Raw genomic sequence first — 22,036 nt, 5'->3', positions numbered from 1 at the left:
AATAATAATTAAAAATAATAATAATAAATATTGATAATTATGAAACAATTATAAATGAGAAAAATTATTATACCAGGTATACGCGTTTATGAGTATGTAAATGTGTGTATTTGTGTGCGTGCGTGCCAATGTTTGTGGTTCTGTGTGTTTGAGTGTGTGTGTATGTGTGTTTGAATGTGTGTGTGAGTGTGTGTTTGAATGTGTGTGTGAGTGTGTGTTTGTTTGAGTGTGTGTTATAATTAGTGTTAATTTTTATATAATAAAATTGAAGCGTTTTCAAGTAAAGCCTTTTATTCAAGTAGAAAAAATTATTCAAAATAAATGAATGTATGTATGAATGGATGTATGAATGGATGAATGAATTATTTAATTAATTAATAAATGAATGATGAATGATTGAACAGAAGAATGACAGAAGAAATAAAACCAATAAATAAACATGGATTAATGTTCAATCAAAACGAACTTTTAGTTAGCAGTATTATTAATCAAAACTAACTACGTTCACAGTTTAATTGGTCAATTAATTAATTAATTAGCTAATTAAATATAATTGGTTGTAATGACGACAGCAACAATATGACGTTATATTTGGTCGTATTACGTCAGCAGGGATGTGACATCATCGAGAAAGAGGCCTAGGTCAGAGGTCAAGTTCAGTATCGTGTTGTGGGCCTGTCGATTGATTCATCGATGAATGAATGAATTAGATAGATGGATGAATAGATGGATGGATAGATAAATGGATGAGTTAATAATGAATGTATGAAAGGATGGATGGATTGATGGAAAAATTGATCCAACTCAATAATAAGTTAATGTTAGTTTTACATGCAAAAAAGTTTATTTAACGTTAACTTATACTAATTGATGCAAATTAGATGTTAATTTTATTCAAAATGAACTGACCAGTGAGTAGAACTTCTCCTTATATTTGATGCCGTCGTATAATTTAGCGGAACATCCGCCTGATGTTGCTGGTCTGTTGACCTAAATAAGAATTTTAAATAATAATATTATTTTTTAGAAGTATCAACGAGAAACATGTGAATATTCATGTGGATACTCATGTGAATACGCCTGAATCCACGTATCTCCTCACAGTGCATGCAATAGACGAGGATCTGCTTGCGTTCGAAGCCAGTCTATGCAACGGCAGAGCCAAACGCTCTAACCATTACACTACCTAGCTGCCCTAAGCTGTCTTAAATACGCCGTTAATACGCATTTAATACGCCAAAATACCATTTTAAAAGGCAACTTTTAATACGCAAGTTATGCTTTATTTGTATGGGGTAGCAATGCTAACATCAGCTGATATAGTTGGCTGGCTTTCTGTAAGGAAATTGGCATCGTTCGTTATGTCTTCTGTGCACTGGTTGACCCGCGTGTAGCTACGTGGTTGATTGGTTGGTTGGTTGATTGATTGTTTGGCTGATTGGTTGGCTGATTGGTTGGTTGATTGGTTGGTTGAATGATTAGTTGATTGATTGGTTGGTTGATTGATTAATTGGTTGGTTGAATGATTAGTTGATTGATTGGCTGGTTGATTGATTAATTGGTTAGTTAGTTTGTCGGTTGTTTGGTTAGTTGTGTTGTGTTGATTCGCTACTTGGTCATTTGGTTGGATGACATAAAAATTACCAATACTACTGCTACTACACTACTACTGTCACTACTACTACTACCACTACGACTACTACTACTACTACTACTACTACTACTACCACCACTACTACAACAACTACTACACTACTACTACCACTACTACCACCACTACTACAACAACTACCACTACTACTACAACTACTACTATTACTACTTTTCCAACAACTACTACTACTACTACTACTTAACCTCAGTATATTATTGAGAGATTGCTGGCATGGTTGTACCACAAAGTAGGACATCTTCAGCAGAGTGGCGTTCAGCCTTTCTAGGCACATCTCCCTCTCGTCGCAGTCCCCCGGCAGACTCATGATCAACTGCCAGTAAAATATTATATATAATAATGTGAACATATTTTATTCATTCAATCGACGAAATACAATTCAAAATAATAAGAAATGAGAAATGAAGTTTAATAAAAATTGAGTTTTAAATATATATATATAGCAATAATAATAGCAATAATAATAGCAATAATAATAATAATAATAATAATAATAATAATAATAATAATAATAATAATAATAATAATAATGATGATGATGATGATAATGATAATGATGATGATGATGATGATGATGAATGGTCTGACCGATTTTAAAGTGTCGACATCTAAATCCCAAACATCTTCTACTGATACAATCGGTTGAGATGACGATGATGATGATGAGGAGGAGGAAAAAGAAGAGGACGGCGATGATGATGATGATAACGACGATGATGGTTTTAATGTCTGGTTTTGCTCTACCGGATTTGAGGATCTGTTGGTTATTATTGGTCGTGTCGTGTTTGTTTTTGCTGCTTGTCGTGGTTCTCGATTGCTGATTTGTTGTCCTTCTGGTTGACCTGCTTCCGGTTGTGTTTGTTGTGTCTGACCTGTTTCCGATTTTTGTTGTTGAGCTGTTTCCGGAAGCTCAAAATTAGTAACAGGTTTTATGTTAGTCGTTGGAATTAGATCATTGATGTTATTATACATGAGCGTTGCGTGAATGTTACTCATCATCGTTGACGTCATATCCGCCTTTGTGACGTCATCGTCTTCATTTAATTTCTTTGGTATTATATGAACCGTTAGGAGTGGTTTTGTTGTTGTTGTTGTTGTCGATGTTGTAGTCATTGTGCTTACATTAGTAGCTATTATTTTTGCTGTTGCTTTTGTAGAAGTAGCAGCACTAGTAGTAGTAGTAGTAGTAGTAGTAGCGGCAGTAGTAGTAGCAGCAGCAGTAGCAGTAGTACTTGCAGTAATAGTTGTTGTGGCCGTTGCCATGTTATTATCATTGTCATCAAGAGTTAGGTTCCGCTTAAATTCAACGACTTCTTTGTAGAGCGACTTCAAGTGATCGCAGTATTCCTTGCTGTATACAAACCTCTGCTCGGTTTAAAATATTCAACTGCATTATATTATTATTAATTTTTAAATATTTAAAAAATAAACTTAAAAGCACTTTTTAAAACGCACACGCAAGAGCACATACAAACACACACACAAACTTACTCGAACGTTCTTCTGAATGAAGATATCAACTTCCAATAAGGGAATCACCGGTGAAGTAGCCCCATGCACGGCTGATGTTATCTTGTTGACGTTCAGCAGAACACTGCGCACTATATTCTCGGCTATCTGGTTCGATTCTCGTTTGGAAAGACATTTCTTAATTTTTGATGGAGTAGGATTGATGACGTCATCATCATTATCATCGTTGTCGTCGTCGTCATCATAAATGTGATTATTGTCATTCCAATCCTTAACTTCATCACCACCACCATCATCATCATCATCACCACCATCATCATCATCATCACCACTATCATCATCACCATCACCATCATCATCATCATCACCACCATCATCATCATCATCGTCATCACCATCATCACCACCATCATTCTAATTATAATTGTTATTTTAGTAAGCTGTTTGTGACAGTACGTAATGACAACCTCAATACTCTGCCTGGTCCAAAAATGGTCATCGGCCCTGACGACCACGCCCTTTAAGGTCACACCCAACGACCTTCCGGCATTGAGCAGTGGATGCGTCTTGAATGACCAACATTCTTGGAAAATCCCAGACTCAAGAGATTTGAAATGAAACCGAAACTCGCTTGTTTCACCGGGAATTATGAAACCTGCATTGTCGTGAGCATGAGAAAACTGATTTGAACGAACCGACACGAACATACATAGACGCGCACACAGACATACAAACACACACACACTAACAAACAAACACACACACACAAACACATAAACACCTGGAGATGGACTGAAATAGAATTTTGATATCAGTGGCTCGTCCAGATCAAAAGGATTCTTGCATTGTTGTTTCTGTTTGTGTGTGTGTGTGTGTGTGTGTGTGTGTGTGTGTGTGTGTGTACGTTCTTGTATAATAACCATTAAATTATATTACATACGTTAACAGATGAATTTTGTAAACAAAAATAAAATCAACCACCACCCAACCAACCAACGAACCAACCAGCTAATCATCTAACTAACCAACCAACCAGCCAATCATTCAACGACGAACCAACCAACCAGTCAATCATCTAACTAACTCACCCTCCACTCATAAAATATGGTAGTGGTCCCATTATTTTCGACTGTGAGACAAGCTTCTGCCACCTGATTAATCGAACATTCCATCAACAGCCTCACATCAACATCCTCATGATTGCACCTGCAACCAAAAACAGCATCACCATCATCATTACCGACAGCGCCATCTTCATCCTCCCCCCTATGACATTTTTCACAAAAAGTGGCCCGGAAGTCGCCGAAAATAATTGACGGACCGCAGACGAAGTTTTGCACCCTTCTGATCTGGGGTATGCCCTCGTCGGGGTCAAAATTTGTTACCGGTAACCTTGGGGTTAATGCCGCGGTTGTTGTTGCTCCTGATGACGGTCTTCTAGTTGGATCACTACCATAATCACCAACACCATCATTATCATCACAAGTTTGGAGGTTGGTGACAACCCCAATGTTGTCGTCGTCCTTGTTGTTCATGTCGAATGAAGCCACTGCAGTGCCAAATCTATAAAGTCGCCTCAGTTTGTCGCACTCCACTTGTTGCTGGATGGATGAATGATTCTGGCCTAGTACTATCAGTCCATCCGTTCGCTGAAAACGTAATAGGGATCCAAATAATAAACACAATGATAACAAAACGAAACGAAGACAAAACAAAACAAACAACCGACTGGAATATGTGGATTGAGTTCGTAGGCTAGGTTGTCGATCTGATGCATCCTCTGCTGCAAATAATTAGACCTCAACCACGGTTTGTGCGTGCTCAAACCTATTCTGTCCTTCTGTAGGCCTAAATTTATGTTAATTTATGTTAATTTACACCCATTGATAAGTTAATATATGTACATGTTAATGTGGGCACAGGTAAATATGTGTACATTAATGTGCGTGTGTTAATGTATGCTGCTTATATGTTAATGTAAGCTACTTATGTTATTTTATGCTAATGAGTTAGACCTTTTTCGCGGCAGAGAATGTACGACGACGTATCAACAAACGAAATGGGTGGGGCGTAACCCTTCTGCGTGTTGGTCAGGGTCGAACTGTTTGTAAATGGTAGTGTGGGGGAGTTTTTGTTGGTGACGCTGATGATGAGGACGATGATGATGAGGATGAAGATGATGAGGATGATGAGGATGAAGATGATGATGATTAACTAACAACATCAACATCATAAACATCAGCAGCATCAACGAAATGAAAAATACTTACTGCAGAGCAGTGCATGGATCAGAACCGACAACCACTGCCTCTTGCCAAAATTCACTTCCAGCTCTCACTGCATAATTACATAAATTATGTTAATTACGTGAAATGCTTTTTAAAGGTAACAACTGGTAAAAACAATAGCAACAAAACAACAACGGCATCAAAACAAACAACAACTAACAATAACAATAACAACAACATTAATAATAATAATAATAATAATAATAATAATAATAATAATAATAATAAAAATAATAATAAAAATAATAATAATAATAATAATAATGGGAACATCTTTTATTTTTCACCATAAAAAAAACAGACAGTGATAAAAAAATATATATATATAGATAAAAAAATATATATATAATGATAAAATTTTTAAAAATTGTATAAAATAATATTAAAGGTTAAGACCATTTTGCTCATTGTGAAGTTAAGTGCAGAACGGTGAAATATATTTAATTAGCATCATAGCTTGTTCCTGTCACAGTAAATGTCATACGATAATCTTATAACAGTGTTTATCAATTTATCATTAAAAGATAGCGGCCATGGAACTTTAAACAGTGACAAATTAAAATTATTGTAAAAACCAATAGGCGTTATTTCGTTATAATAATAATAATAATAATAATAATAATAATAATAATAATAATAATAATAATAATAATAATAATAATAATAATAATACCAGACCTCCTTTCCCTGCTTCTAAGAAGGGCAGTGTGGCGTCAATGATGTTCTGATGTTCGCTCACTTTTCTCAACATCTCACCCTGATTCATAGCTAAGTCTTCAACGTTCTTATTCAGCATACCTTTAATGTGTGTGTGTGTGTGTGTGTGTGTGAGTGTGTGTGGTGTGTGTGTGATTAGTTTCGATATATATCAACAAAAAAGAAGAAAAGCAAAGAAGGAAAAGTTATAACAAAAAAACAACAACGGCATCAAACCGCCATAATAACATCAACGACATTAAAGTCATTGACGACATCGTAAAAACATCCAGCAAACCAACAAGCAAGATATTCTTGCTGGTATCTTCTGATCCTCATGTGCTTTTCCCAATTTCTCAACGGTTTATCTTCTCTAAGTAAATCAGTCCCGAATATTCTTTTCTTCTTTTTCTTTTTTACTTCAAAATTCGTCACTGGGGCTTCGCTAGATGGCGGTTTCTCGTCCTCACCATCGCCTATTACCTTTCGTAATACGTCCTGAAGTTGCATTACGGTTGAAAGATTAGTGGCTAAAATCAACAACGTTTCCAGCAATAAAAAATCAACAACAGATCCAAAATTATTCTCAACAACGCCAACAACATCCCCTCCACCATCCTTTCCACCATTTCTACCGCCATCAACATCATCACCAACTTGGCTAACTCCTCGTTTCATGGCCTGTGCTACAAAATCACCAACACTACCAAGCAAGCCATAAGGAATTATTTGTCCTTTGGCGTTCAATTGAATTCCGCCTAAAAACTCATTTTCATCTTTTAAAAACAATAAAAGTATTCGTTTGCAATACAGTGTAATGGTAAAGACGTCTGCCACTGGTGTTGCTGTAACCGAGTTCAAAATACTAGAGAGGTCATCATTACGTGTAGGTTATGCGTGAAACGAGTTGATGAACTGGTATTTACAATGTTGATTTGGTATTTCTGAGAGATACTAATGAAACAATTGTAAATTAATTAATTAATTAATTAAATTTTTATTTTCAAACCTAGTTTGATGGTCGGATTCTTCAAAGGCGCATCTGGTGGCGCTGGTCTTGCCACAACAACTTTGCATCTAAATTTATTATTTATATTAGTGATAAATATAATAATAATTATTATTATTACTTTTGTTATCATTATCATTATAACTATTTTACAAACAAACTCGGCTTTATTGAGAGCAGGCTGTAATAGTTTCAATTTTTTGACAGCGTAGACATTAACATTGGGACATTTTTCTGATTCTTTGGTCTCTTTTGGCTCATGGACCTAAATATTTATCATTAATAATAATAATGATATTATTATTATTATCATTATTTATTAATAACATTATTATTTAAGACTTTCATTTTTTTACTAACATTTTTCAAATCACCTTCATGAACTCTTAACTCTTCAGCATATTTTATGGCCTGTAGTTGAGATTTTGTTAGGTTTGATTTGTTTGGGTTAAAAATTTTTTGGGATTTTTTAGAATCTGCACTTTCTATTCTCCCTACTAATTTATCTGCCTTTTTCTTTCTCATTTCTACAAAAAAAATTGAAAAAAGTATTGAAATGTGACAAATCACTGATTAAGCTAGGTATTATTGTGTGAGAATTTTATATGAATACATTTTTAAAAAAAACTTTTTTCTTGAATAAAATGTTGAATTATTATTTGTTCATTAATAATATATCAAACGATTGATTTTAATTTAAATTGTCAATAAAGTCCTAGTTTAACAGTTAACTAATTAACTTTAATTTAATTAATTTAAGAATTTAAAAATTTTTTTAATTTACCACGTTTTTTAGTGGGTTTGTTGATCGGATCTGGTTCTTTTGTCAGCACTTTAGCGCTCATATTTTAAATATTAAATTATTATTTCAATAAAATTATATAAAAATATATATTAAAAAATGTTGAACATAATATAGAAACACGTGAAATAAACTTGTAAACGGTTGCTATGGAAACGGTTTGTATGAGAACTAATTCACTTTTTATTTCAAATTTTAAATGTCCAAAATTAAAACTTAAGTTCTATTATTTAAAAAATAATTGAAAGAATGTATTTTAAATGAATAATTTGATTAATTGATCAAAATTTTGAAAAAACCTGAAGTACAGTAAATACTTTTATAGCACCTTATTCACTTTTGTGTCAAATGAACTGCTGAAATGAGACCTTTTTCATGAAACGGCATATGAAAAAATAAATAAACAGTCAGAGGGTTTAAAATTAAATTAAAAAATCAATAAAAAATATAATGGCCGAATTCTTCAAATCGGCTTTAGGATATTTAGGAAATACGGTTTCTTCAAATAGTGAAAATGATTTTGTCGGACAGAATGTCGAGATGGGGAGGCAAAAACTACGCGTCAAAAGGATGATAGCAGAAGGTGTGTATGTGTCCACTGACTGCTCCCTGATCAAAATCCGATTTTAATTGAATTATTTTTTAATTAATTAATTTAAAAAAATGTCAATTTATTTGTTTTGTTAACTTTTCTTGGCATTTTTATTTTATTGATTTCATTCTAGGTGGGTTTGCGTTTGTTTTTGTGGCCCAAGATGTAAAATCAGGGAAAGAATATGCATTGAAGGTTCGTTGGGGGTTGGTTGGGGATAGTCGTATTATTTTTAGAAGTTAATTTAAACTAATTATTATTATAGAAAACTTTAATGAAAAAAAATAAACAAATTAGTGCTTGATTTACATATCAATTTATTAAGTTGAAGCCACTTTAACATTATATTCCAATGCTTAAGAATTAATAAGTTAAGGCTTCATTTAATAATTGTTATTGATAATCAATAAATAAATAATTCTATAATAATATTTATTATATTATAATTATTTCATTCTTAATGATATTTTAATAATTATTATAAATAAACTCTTTTCTCTAGAGACTTCTATCAAGTGACTCTGAGAAGACCAAATCAATAATCCAAGAAATAACCATTCTGGTTAGTTAGCTATTCACAAATTGGTCAAATAAATGTCGAAATGAATAAAATTATCGTAAAATTATAGCATAATATAATAACTATAATACTTTATTATAATGTTTTTATAAATTTTTTACAAAAAATAAATTAATTTCTACCCTGAAACAATAGAAAAAGGTTTCAGGACATAAAAACATTATAGAGTTTGTAGCAGCTGCCAGTGTAGGCAAGGAAGAATCTGGTCATGGGCAGGCTGAGTTTCTCCTCTTAACTGAATTTTGTTCAGGTTTTTGTAAAAAAAAAAATTTTTTTATTCATTTTTCAAAGTTTTGATTAAGTTTGATGGTCGATAATTATTATTATTATTATTATTATTATTATTATTCATAATTTATAATAATAATATTATCATAAATCAGGTGGAGAGCTGATCAAAGCAATGAGAAACCAGACACTGACAAGAAATTTGGTCCTGCAAATATTTTACCAGACCTGCTCAGCTGTCTTACACATGCACAAATTAAAACCACCAATCATACATAGAGATCTTAAGGTCAGGGTTATAATTATTATTATTGTTATTAATTATTAAATATTTATTATTATTATTGTTATTATTATTGCAGTTGGAAAATCTTCTCCTAAGCAGTGACAACAGGGTCAAGTTATGTGATTTTGGTAGTAGCACGACATTAGCTCAATATCCAGATGACACCTGGACAACTGCTAGGAGGAATACTGTGGAAGATGAGGTACTTTTTTTGGAACCTTAATCTTATTTCTTTTTTTATTTGTGGTTATTTGTTTGGGGTTTTTTCAGAACCTTTGTAAGTAAGATGAGATAGGTTTTTGAAACATCATTTAACGTTTTGTCATTTGCTTCTGGTGGTTTGTTTATATAATTATTAATTATAATCATTTTAATAATTTGTAATAATTTTGTAAAATAATTATAGATGGCCCAAAACACAACCCCCATGTATAGGGCACCTGAGATGTTGGATCTGTATCAAAATTATCCAATCAATGAACAGGCTGATGTCTGGGTTGGTTGGTTTCTCTTATTTGATTGGCTGCTGAATGGTCGGTTGGTTGATTGGTCTCACTCGATTGACTGGATGGTGGACTGATTGGTTGGTTGGTTTGTTAATTGAATGATGGATTGAAAGGATTGAATGAATGAATGAATGAATGAATGAATGAACGAATGAACTACCCACAGGCCCTAGGGTGCATCTTATATGCATTATGTTTCAACGTACATCCTTTTGAGGACTCTGCAAAGTTGAGGATTATAAATGCCAACTTCACAATACCTCCTACTGACACACAATTCACTGAATTCCATAGTCTCATTAGTTAGTTAATTTGTGCGTATGTGTGTGCGTATGTGTGCGTGTGCGTGCGTCTGTGTGCGTGTGTGGATGTGTGTGTGTGTGTGTGTGTAAGTGAATGTATTGCTGGATGTATTAATTAGAGAAACAAACAGACAAATGAACTTCCGAATGAAAAAACAATTTTCTCTTCTCTCTATCTACTCCCACTGCCATCCTCCTTACTTTTCAGAAATGATGTTGAAGCCACACCCTCTTGAAAGACCAAACATCGAGGACATAGTTGAACAGCTCGAACTTCTAGCAACCACATTCAACGTCAACCCAGAATCACCATTGATTTTTGATGGCACAAATCTCTCTCATAATGGTTTGTACTGTTGTCAATTATTATTTTTCTCAGTTAGTGACGGGGCAATGGTGTAATGGTTAAGCTGCCTGGCTCTACTGTCGTTGCGACTTGATTCGAGCCCGTGCCTGTTACATGCAACGTCTGTGTGTGTGATGCGTTAATCCAGGTTTACTTACATACATACACTGTTTGTTTGTTTGTTTGTTTGTTTGTTTGTTTGTTTGTTTGTTTGTTTGTTTGTTTGTTTGTTTGTTTGTTTGTTTGTTTGTTTGTTTGTTTGTTTGTTTGTTTGTTTGTTTGTTTGTTTGTTTGTTTGTTTGTTTGTTTGTTTGTTTGTTTGTTTGTTTGTTTGTTTGTTTGTTCTTGAAACCTCTATACTAAAAAGAGATTTGTAATAAATGAATAACAACAACATCACATCAAACAACAACAACAACAGTTTGTTTGTTAAATAAATAAATCAATGAATAAATAAATAAACAAACTACACCTAAAACTACACCAACAACTACAGCAGATTCAGTGCCGACATGTATAGCAACAACATCGAACAACAACATCACATCAAACAACAACAACAACAGTCTGTCTACAGCGACGGCTGTAACCTTAAATCAATCGACCAATCAGAGCAGAGGGTCGCCGTCCTTACCACATGGTTATGGTGGTGGCGGCGGCGGTAATAGTAATAGTAGCGGTGGTGGGGGTGGAGGTTTTGGTTTTTTGGGCCAGCTGAAGGAGAGTGCGGCTGGCCTGATGAAAAATGTTAGGGAGGTATCATCAAAAGTTGTCAGTGGTGTATCCGCGTTAGTTGTTGTCGCTACTGTAGCTGCTGCTTTTGCTGCTGCTGCTGCTGATGATGATGATGTTATTGTCATGGCTGATGTTGTTCATTGATGTTTGTGATGATGCTTTGGCCGTTCCATTGTTGAATTGTTATTTTTGGTAATCTTAAAAACTGACTTGAAGCACGATTCACTCCTGCGAACACACACATACTCTCTCTCTCTCTCTCTCTCTCTCTCTCTCTTTCACTCTCTCTCTCTCTCTCTCTCTCTCTCACAGACACACACACACACAAATACACACACACGCACGCACACACACAGAGACATGCATGTGCTGACACACTCACATGTGTATGTATGATGATTGCATTTAAATCCGATCGAAGACAAAACAGACAACTGAGACTACCAGCCATCTTCTCATTCATCAAAACAATCAACAGTCAATCCAGTATGCCTTCATCATCGTCGTCGTCGAACAACAACTCAACAATGGACTTGAGCTACCTGACTAGCAGGTTGATCGTGACGTCATTTCCGCACGATGGCGTCGACTCGAGCACGCGCAACCATATTGATGACGTCAGAATGTACCTAGATAATAAACATCCGTGTGCTTATGCTGTCTACAATCTATCTAACACTCATTATAAGGCTGCCAAGTTTGAGAATAGAGTAAGTTCATTGGCTGGTTGGTTGATTGATTGACTGAACGATAGGTTTCCTGGCATGCTGTTGGTTGACCGATTGATTGTCTGGCTGGTTTGTAAGTTCTCTTTTACAATGCAAATGATTGAGAAGAGTCTGATTGTTTGTTTGATTGATTAGTTGATTAAACGATGGATTGAAGGTATCAGAATGTGGCTGGAGGATGAATAAAGCGCCACCTCTAGCCTTGTTGTTATCCATCTGTCAGAACATGTACAAGTGGCTGTCGCAATCGCACCACAACGTCGTCGTGCTGCATTGCTTGGTTGGTCGCTCTTGTTGCTGCTGCTGCTGCTGCTTCTGCTGCTGCTTCTGCTGCTAATTCGATCATTTTTATTTGTTCTTCTACTTTCACTTTTACTCTCTCTCTCTCTCGCTCTCTTTTTTCTCCTTCCTTCTCTTCTTTTTTCCTCATTATGTTGTCTTTCAACACACATTTTTAAAGTTTTAAAATGACAGGAACATGTTTTCTGTTTCTCTCTCTCTCTCTCTCTCTCTCTCTTTTTCTCTCTCTCTTTCTCTCTCTATCTGTCTATCTATATAGCTATCAATCTATCTATCTTTTTATTATTCTCTAATAATACTTCAGAACGGCGGGAACATCTCGGCGACGGTCACGTGCTCCTTTCTTTGTTACTGTCGTCTGGTCGATGACATCATGCAGGCCGTCTCATTGTTCTCTAGCAGAAGGTTCAATCCTAAACTCACCGCCTCTCAGTTGAGGTTCGTCGTTGTTGTTGTCATTGTTGTTGTTGTTGTCTTTGTTGTTGTCGTTGTTATTGTTGCGATGATTTTGTTGTTGTTGTAGTTGATGGTAGTTATGATGATATTTCTGCTGCTGCTGTTGCTGCAGCTGATGAAGTTGCTGCTACTGCCGCTGTTGAAGATGGTGCTGACGACGACGACGATGATGATTACATACGTTATGATGACAATGATAATATTATTTTCTTCAGTTTTTCATCACCATCTGTTAATCTTTCATCTTGATGACATGATCATTCATTCGTTCATTCATTCATTCATTCAATCAATCTTTCAAATCATTCATTCATTCATTCATTCATTCATTCATTCATTCGATCCCTTCAATCAATCATTCAATCATTAAACCAACCAGCGTCTTGAAATCATAGCAACAAAATCTACGATTTGAAACGCATTTCATTCAATTTCACCTAGATACATAGGCTACATAAACCAGATAGCTAATAGGATGTCATCATCATCGTCGTCGTCGTCCTCACAACTACCCAACAACAACTTTGTAACTCTGCGGCGAATCACAATACAGCCTGTCCCTCTATTTAATAAGATGAAGTACGTCTGCGTTGTCGTTGCTATGAAGGATTATTACGTCGTTAATGTGGTTTGTTGTTGTTGTTATTGTTAACGTTGTTGTTGTTGTTGTTGTTGTTGTTTTTATTGATATGATTACGTCATCATCATCGCTGGGACGTCTCATCGCGACTTCATTAGGACAGGCTGTAGACCTTACATCGAAGTGTATGTTGGCGATGAGAAGATATTTGTCAGTAGCGAGGACTATGACTCCATGAAGTTTGTCGTTGTTCGTTTGTTTGTTCGTTCATTTGTTTGCTTGTTGTAGTTGTTGTTGACGATGACGTCATAATTATGCTGTTGCTTTCGTCATCATAGCCCTCTTCAATTTTCAAGCAAAATGAATAGGTCGGCCTTGAACTTTCAGTCATATCGTTTCCATTATTAACGGCATCTTCATTTCGACATCAGTATCATCATCATCATCATTACCACCACTGTAATCATCACCATACTGTCATCATCATCATCATCGCACTTCCTAGGTCATACGTCATAGGGGACGGCAGGGTGCGTCTGGAACTAGACACCATGGTGACCGATGACGTCACCATCATCCTCTACCACGCTAGGTCAACTATCGGCTCCAAAGTTCAAGGAAAGGTCACGCTAATTAGCATAATTTGCTGATTAATATTATTTTTTGGGGTAACCTATGTAAAGGTTTTTTTTATCTGCTTGTTAGTTATATTTAAGGGATCAACTGGATTTCGAACTCGGAATCTTTGGCATTGCTTATCTAAAATATTTTTGATTATATTATGAATTAATTGTGAATTAATTGTATTATGAATTGTAGATGACGTCAGTGAAGATATTTCAAATTCAGTTCAATGCTGGCTTCATAGAGGACTCTGTTAAAAATATCAACTTTCAAATGTTCGTCCCTTCTCTTTCGCTTACAATTAAGTTCATCTGTCATCCATTTCTTACTGTTTCATTCGTTACAACTATAAAAATTAATTATTATAAATAATTATTCACAAATAATTATAACCTTTTACATAATTTAATCGTAATTCAACTACTACTACTACTAATAATAATTATAACAATGATAGTCTGATCTGACCTACTTAATAATGACGATCTGATCTGACCTACTTAATCGAAACAGAACTGACCTCGATAATCTTGACCCACAACAAGATGCAAAGTACCCTGAAGAGTTCGAGGTCGACCTTGAACTTTCTGTGACGTCGCAGGAAGTTCCGCCCAACAATCAGATGAAGGAGATGCTTGCAGCTATGCATAGGAGCAGGTTGAAATGGATACCCTTAGGGCTGTTTGTTATCGTCACTAGCTCATTCACAATTATCCTCATTATTGTTCTCGGTGTTGTCATGACGTAATTAATAATTATCATAATAATAATAATAACTAATATTTTTTTATAATTTTAATAATTATAAAAGATGATGATAATATTAATTGCGTAATTATTTCATCTTGCAGGCCGTTTTATACAGCCCTGATAACCAGCGAAAACGAGTACATCAACCTGGCCAGGGAACTCTCCAACATTGGTTAGACTGTTATAATTTTTATTATTCATACTTATTATATTATTATTATTATCATAATTATTATTATTATTGTTGTTGTTGTTGTTAGTGGTAGTAGTAGTTGCAGCAGTAGTAGTAGTAGTAGTAGTAGTAGTTGCACTGATTTTGCAGTTGTTGATTCTATACTGGTAGTTTTTTATGGAGAAGTATCTCTACAATATTCTCGTTTTTTGTTTCTTCAATCACATACATCACGTGATTTCCATTTCCTGTTGATATTTTACTTGGCAGATGGCAGCAGAGACAGACGGTCGACTAGCCACCACCCATCTCCGAAGCTGATGAACCGCCAAAACAGTGACGACTCATCATCTCCAAAACCGCAGTCCAAGTTTTTTGTTCCTCTCAATGTCCCCGCGGAAAAACCGAAGGTGAAACGAGCTCCTCCAGAAAAACCACTCCCTCCGAAAATAGCAACCAACCAGAGCAGGCCTCACCCCCGGGAGCTAATTAAATCAAACCAATCAGAAAGCGTCGATTTCGATGCGTTTTCTCAAGAGAGAATAAACCAGTTAAAGCTCGTTGATGATGACGTAGATGATGATAATGATGACGTAGGCAATGGTGTGAAAAGTCGGTTCCATCACGATGGGGAAGATGGCTCTAGCAAAGTTAAAGTGGCCAACTTGTTGGGTGACGATTGGGAAGCATTTGGCCGGCAAACAGCGGAGAATAATGTTGATAGTGCAACTAATAAGAATGTTGAATCGACGATCGTTGTTGATGATGACGAGGAAATGTGCAGGGATGAGTCGGAGCAACATCAACAGCAACATGTGGCACATACAGATGAAGCAAATGTAGATTATTTCAACTTGTTTACTGACCAGTCACCACAGCTGCAGCAACAGCAGCAACCACAGCAGCTACAAACAACATCAAAAAGCAACAACCCCTTCAACATGTTGCTCATTGACGACCTTGAAGACAGCAACATCAGCAACAAAGACGATGCAAAGCAGCGAGACAAGGAATTTCTCTCTTTCCATTCATCATTCGATCCTTTCCAGAACAAACAACAACAAGCGACAACAACAACAAAACCAGCAACTACAACTTCAAAAAACCCGACGATTACTACAACGACCACTACAGCAACCAACGAAAGGAGCACAGGTGACGTGGATTTCTTCAATTTCCTTGACACGATGACGCAATCAACCCCTGAACAACAATCTCTTCCTCCTCCTCCTCCAGCAACAAACACGACATTGTTGGGCAACAAATTGTTGATCAACAACAAGTCTACCGCAAAGGCTGGCTCTTCAGATGACCTGCTTGGTACGTGGACTCACAACAACATTGCAACAACAACTTCCATACCTAGACCGTCTAGTTTTGTTGCATTCAACAAGCCTGCCGTTGCTACTCAACAGAATACGTTTGACCCTTTCCAAGATTTAGGTTTATCTCTTTGTAATTAGTTTTATTTCATTCTTCTTTTGATGTAATATTTTATTTTGTCTTTTTTTTATTTACTTGAGACGAATGAAAATCTAAATAAATGTTTCCGGTTTCTAATGAAGGTTTCAGCATGTCTACCGCAGCAACAAAACCGTCAACAACATTCAATAGACCAACAGTAGCAGCAGCACAGCCATCAAAACAACAATCAACATTCCAAAAGGGTGTGTATTGGTGTGTATTTGCGTATTTATGTATGTATGTGTGTGTGTGGTGTGTGTGTGTTTGTGTGGGTGTGTGTATTAGGCATGTTACACTCATTAATACATGCACATTCCCACATTCACGTACACACGCTAAGGTCATTGTTATAATTTTCATCATAGTAATCGTTATTTTCAGCCAACATCTCAGCAGCTACAACAGCTGCTTCAGCAGCGGCTACTACATCAACGACAGGAAGTGCTTTTTCAAGCGTTATCGGCGGTAGGGAGGACAGGGGACTTAAGAAAGGATTCGGTTTGTTGTTATAATTGTTTGTACATTATCGGGGGTGGCGCATTTATTGATTTCTCCCACCTACTACACTGATAAGGGGTGAAACCCGCTGTACCGCAAGACGCATTTGAAGATCTGCTGGGCGGCCACTCGTTCACTTCCTCTTCCGCCAAGAAGGAACCGAAGACTATAAAAGAGATGAGGAGGGAGTTAGATGCTAAGGATATTGATCCGGAGAGATTGAAGGTTAGATTGTTGATTGTCTGGCGGTTTATTTGTTTAATAATAAACCTCACCTTCCCACCTTTTCAATTTCTCAAACGCTTGCCAGGTTCGAGAATGGATAGAGGGCAAAGAGCGAAACATTCGCGCCCTTCTATGCTCCCTGCATACGGTCCTGTGGGATGGGGAAGACAGATGGAAACAGGTGGGCATGCACCAGCTGGTGACCAGTGACCAGGTCAAGAAGTGGTACAGGAAGGCCGTCCTGTCCGTACATCCAGACAAGGTTTGTTTCAATAGCTGGCTTTGCATGGTTGAGAGCCTGGGAAGGTGGGGTTGATTTGTGGTCTGTCGATGATTAGAACGACGATGATAATGACAATGGCGATGATAATAATGATACAATGGCGTTGGTAATGAAGAAATAGATACTCATTTATGCAAACACCGTACAGCTGACTGGCCACCCGCAAGAGAATTTAGCCCGCCTCATCTTCATAGAACTCAATGATGCCTGGTCAGAATTTGAGGAAACAGGGATGAAGTCATTGTGCTGAAATGATTATTGATTATTATTACTAATTATTATTATAATTATTATTGTAATAATAATAATAATTATTATTATTAATTATTATTATTATTATTATTATTATTATTAATGCTTCAGTTATTGTTAGAGGCTGGTTGAGCGATTGGTTGGTTGATTTGTTGGTTGGTTGAATGATTGGTCGATCGGTTGATTGATATTGGTTGAGATTTTTTACGGAAACTTACTTACATTATATTAAGATTAAGTTACGACTTCTTTAGAACTTTTCAATGTTTATTAGAATTAGTTTGACATCATCATCTTAACGTAACTTTTTCAACTCCTCTTCATCTAAAAATGGATGTATCCTTGTTTGAATTTAAATTTAAATTATTGATTACATAGATTCTAAAGCTGCTCAACGTATTTTAAATTTTATTATTTCTTTGTTTTACATACATTACGTATAAAATAACGCTTAAACACACACACGTACAGACACACAAACACACACAACACATGCATGCATACATTCTTGTTGGTTTACTTTAAATTCAAAGTTGTGTTGTATGTTTGATTGTTTTTATTTATTTGTTTTCCAATTTTAAATTATATTAATATTACTTCAAATTTGTTGTCTCTATATACGTATACAAATTACACATCCACACATATATACACATACATAATAAACTAAGTTCTACACCAATGTTATTTGATTCTATATATGCTATTCATTTTATTTGTAAATTATTCTAATAAATCGATTATATATTCTTTAATTATTAATATTATTGCAATTATCTCCATAATTATTAATCTATTTGTTATTGTTATTACAATCAGTTGCTGTTAAATGATATTTGTGATCTGTAAATACACATTACATTACGTACATTGTTCATGCTATCATTACAAGACAAATCACATCAGAAACATTAAGGTTTTCAAGGCAAAGAGCTCCTATAAAAAACTTAAGCTTAGCTTAGAACAAAAGTTTTTCTGAAAGATCTGCCGATAGTACGAAAGCAGAGCGTACGGCTTTTCGAAGTGTTTAGGCAAGTAGCAAATTTCAGGTATCATAACCGGTGTTAATCACTGATATATAAATTATATATGATATCAGTTATAATATGATATCGGTTATATAAGATGTAAGTTATCTAAGATATAATTTATGTAAGATATAGTTTAATTTAGATATAGGATAACAGTTATATAAGATATGAGATATAACTTTGATCTCAATGGTAATGTTTGTTTCAAAGTTTAACATTAGTGTTAGCCAGTGTATGATCAAGCGTACCGACTTGTACCTGCGTTTTTTTAAGGAGTAATTGAACTATAGTACGCGAACTCATGGCTGACTTTAAATCGTTTGAGGATCTCACAAACCGGAAACAACAGCATCTTACATTTTTAAAATAGATTTCATGATTGTTAGATTAAAATAGTTAACGAACGGTAAACAATACGCCAACTTAACTCTGAATTGCTGATCTTCGTGAAGCCAAAAGAGAACAATAGTTTACGAACGACCAATGATGATGATGTGATTTATTTCATACATTCATCTCTGCGACTCTGGAGTTATGAATCAATTTCAAGTTGTTGTGATGAATCGGTTGGTTGTTTTTTTTTTCTAAATTATTAATATTGTCATTATTATCGTCAAAATTATAAAAAATTTTGTTGTCGTTGTTGTAATTATTAAATGATACATGTGATCTTGAAACATGCACATTACATGCGGGAAAAACACAGTCGTTATGCTATCATTACGTTATTATAAAAGACACTTTATATACATTTTTTTATTTAAATAAATAATAATAATTATTATTATAAAAGTGATAATATTTTTAATATAATTCGTTTTTTATGTATAATCTCAATTTAAATTCGTCGAATTGATCACTGGGTTCCTGACGAGGTTGCACTCTGGACACGTGATTGTTTCTATTGGCTGGTTGAACGATGTGGTCATCTTGCAGCAACCAATCACATCGTTTCTTTCGTGCATGGGCGTGGTTTCAGAAACTATAAGTGGCCAGTTGATTGATGACGAAATTGTCTGATTTGTTGGAAATCTGCAAATGGGTTCCTGGCTTAGCTCTGATTCGCAACTCTTATTGGCCGTTGATATGTGCGAGTCTATCGAACACCACTGTGATAAGCTGGTCGGCCGATGTACTTTACTCTGATTGGCTGAGGATCCGGCTCTCGTGTTGTGATTGGTCGACGTGAAGGAAGTGGGAGGGTGTTTGTTACCAAGGCAGACGTATTGTTCACGGGGTTGAATGTAACCAGCACTACGGTTTTGTGAACCTTTGAACCTGCTTTGAACGCAAATGATGTTATATTGAAAATTTTTATTACAACTGCAATTATAGCATAATTATAAATGATATAATTAATAATAATTATGTCATAAAAACGTTTCAGTGTGATATGCAGCTAGGTAATAATTACTTTACGCTCCAACAAATTAATTTTATAAATACGGCGCACTCATGTCTTAGACATGACTTATACATACATCTAAGAAGTAGGCGCTCAGTGTTGATGCATATGTAATCAATTGTGTATGCGTGTGTGTGCATGTGTGTGTGCGTGTGTGTGCGTGTGTGTGTTTGTGTGTATGTGCATACATATGCGTTGTTATGTATGCCTACACTCCTGATAAATGGTACATATCTGTTTAAGTTTGATAAAGAAAGTTGACGAGACCACTGGCTTGCTTTTTTTTATAAGAACATGATCCTACTTGTCTGTTACATTACACACACGCGCGCGCGCGCACATACACACACACGCACGTGGTACTTACTTTTTAAAGTACTTCGTAGCCAGAAACAGCAGGATGCCGCCGAGTACCACACCAACTCCCACACCAATAGAAACCGCGAACAACAATCCGAACGAGATGACGTCATCGACGTGTTTGTTTCCGGTCGAGGACATCAAACTTTCTTTTCCTTTTCGGATGGATGGATGGATAGATTGATGGATGGATGGGTGGATAGATTGATAGTTGGATGGTGGATAGATTGAAGGTTGGATAGATGGATGTATGAATAGATAGTTTGATGTTTGGATGGATGGATGGATTGATGAATGGATGGATGGATGAGTTGAGGAATGAAGAAATGGATGAATAGATTGATGGATGAATGAATGAATAAATAAAAAAAGACTGGATGTATTGATAAAAATATTTGTAAATGGAAAATTGAATTAATGGGACAGAGCATTGAAAACCGAACGGACTGATAAAAGGATAAACAGGTGAATGTTTGAATGAATGAGTGAATGAATGAACATTTGAATGGATGAATAAATGAATGAATGACCGATGAATGGATGTAAATGGATGGATGAATAAATAATTGAAGAAATTACTATCTGAATATAGATGGATGGTTGGACTTAGGAAATAATTGTACTAATAAATTGATTGATAGATTGGTGAGAAAAGGAGATAATAAATGGCAGGAAAAATAAATGGATGGATGGATGGAAGGATAGATAAATGAATAAATGAATGAATGAGTGAATGAACAAATAAACGAATAAATTGTTAGAATAATAGACGGATGAATGGATGGATGAATCAGTAAATGAATAAATATACAAATTAGTACATGAACAATAAATTTCAGAAATGAATGATTTAATAAATAAATTAGTTAATGAATGAGTGAATGAAAACATAGATAGAAATGAGATGAATGAGTGAACAAACGAACGAATCAATAAATGAATGAACGTATGAGAGGCCACTCTTTTTTTCAAAAGACCTACTCTTTTGGCTGTTTTATCTCTTTGTTTTTTGACTTCTATCGCATTTAATTAAATTGCTCACGTTCTTGTCATGCTGATGATGACGATGAAAGTTGTGATGATGATGATGATGATGACGATAAAAGGGATGGCAATGATGATGATGATGATGATGATGATGATGATGATGATGATGATGATGATGATGATAGTGGTGGTGGTGGTTATGATGGTGATGACGACGACGATGGGGATAATTATTATAAAGTTGAAAATCAATTTATAAATACTTATACCCCTGAAAAGATATATTACATGTATACAAAAATACTAAAACACGCTTAAAACTATACATGAATACGTACATACAAACATACAAACACATACAAACGCATACATACACACACGTACATACAAACACATACATACTGACGAC

General features: G+C 35.3%; 3 protein-coding genes across 3 annotated transcripts in view; 1 reads left to right on the top strand and 2 right to left on the bottom strand.

Moving 5' to 3' along the window:
* Window positions 1-600: 600 nt before the first annotated feature.
* Window positions 601-7,660, bottom strand: HELRODRAFT_181042 (hypothetical protein; the record flags this gene model as incomplete). Its single annotated transcript, XM_009030329.1, has 17 exons — window positions 601-675; window positions 910-982; window positions 1,858-1,985; window positions 2,261-2,719; window positions 3,164-3,319; window positions 3,610-3,797; window positions 3,924-3,996; window positions 4,294-4,791; window positions 4,872-4,990; window positions 5,158-5,243; window positions 5,413-5,479; window positions 6,109-6,228; window positions 6,429-6,624; window positions 6,784-6,971; window positions 7,136-7,203; window positions 7,297-7,400; window positions 7,496-7,660. The coding sequence occupies 17 exons, from the start codon at window positions 7,658-7,660 to the stop codon at window positions 601-603; spliced, it is 2,763 nt and encodes a 920-aa protein (XP_009028577.1).
* Window positions 7,661-8,387: 727 nt separating this feature from the next.
* Window positions 8,388-18,712, top strand: HELRODRAFT_194118 (hypothetical protein; the record flags this gene model as incomplete). The annotated part of the gene is made up of 24 exons (XM_009030328.1): window positions 8,388-8,520; window positions 8,663-8,724; window positions 9,032-9,091; window positions 9,245-9,359; window positions 9,493-9,626; window positions 9,700-9,825; window positions 10,030-10,113; window positions 10,347-10,431; window positions 10,640-10,777; window positions 11,274-11,533; window positions 11,869-12,129; window positions 12,464-12,520; window positions 12,845-12,978; window positions 13,438-13,575; window positions 13,735-13,815; window positions 14,082-14,199; window positions 14,396-14,475; window positions 14,714-14,857; window positions 15,052-15,122; window positions 15,393-16,565; window positions 16,968-17,084; window positions 17,161-17,309; window positions 17,395-17,571; window positions 17,741-18,712. 24 exons carry the CDS (start codon window positions 8,388-8,390, stop codon window positions 17,840-17,842), a joined length of 3,999 nt encoding a protein of 1,332 aa, XP_009028576.1. The 3' UTR covers window positions 17,843-18,712.
* Window positions 18,713-19,708: 996 nt separating this feature from the next.
* HELRODRAFT_181040 (hypothetical protein) overlaps window positions 19,709-22,036 on the bottom strand; it is a gene marked incomplete at both ends in the record, with an annotated part of 5,280 nt that continues 2,952 nt past the window's right edge. The window contains 2 exons of the mRNA XM_009030327.1: window positions 19,709-20,153; window positions 20,648-20,795. Coding sequence (XP_009028575.1) covers window positions 19,709-20,153; window positions 20,648-20,795 — 593 coding nt within the window. The remainder of the gene's footprint in view (window positions 20,154-20,647; window positions 20,796-22,036) is intronic.

This window comes from Helobdella robusta (genome assembly GCF_000326865.2).
Source record: "Helobdella robusta unplaced genomic scaffold HELROscaffold_67, whole genome shotgun sequence".
NCBI classification, from domain to species: domain Eukaryota; kingdom Metazoa; phylum Annelida; class Clitellata; order Rhynchobdellida; family Glossiphoniidae; genus Helobdella; species Helobdella robusta.
This window is presented reverse-complemented; position numbering and strand designations above follow the sequence as displayed.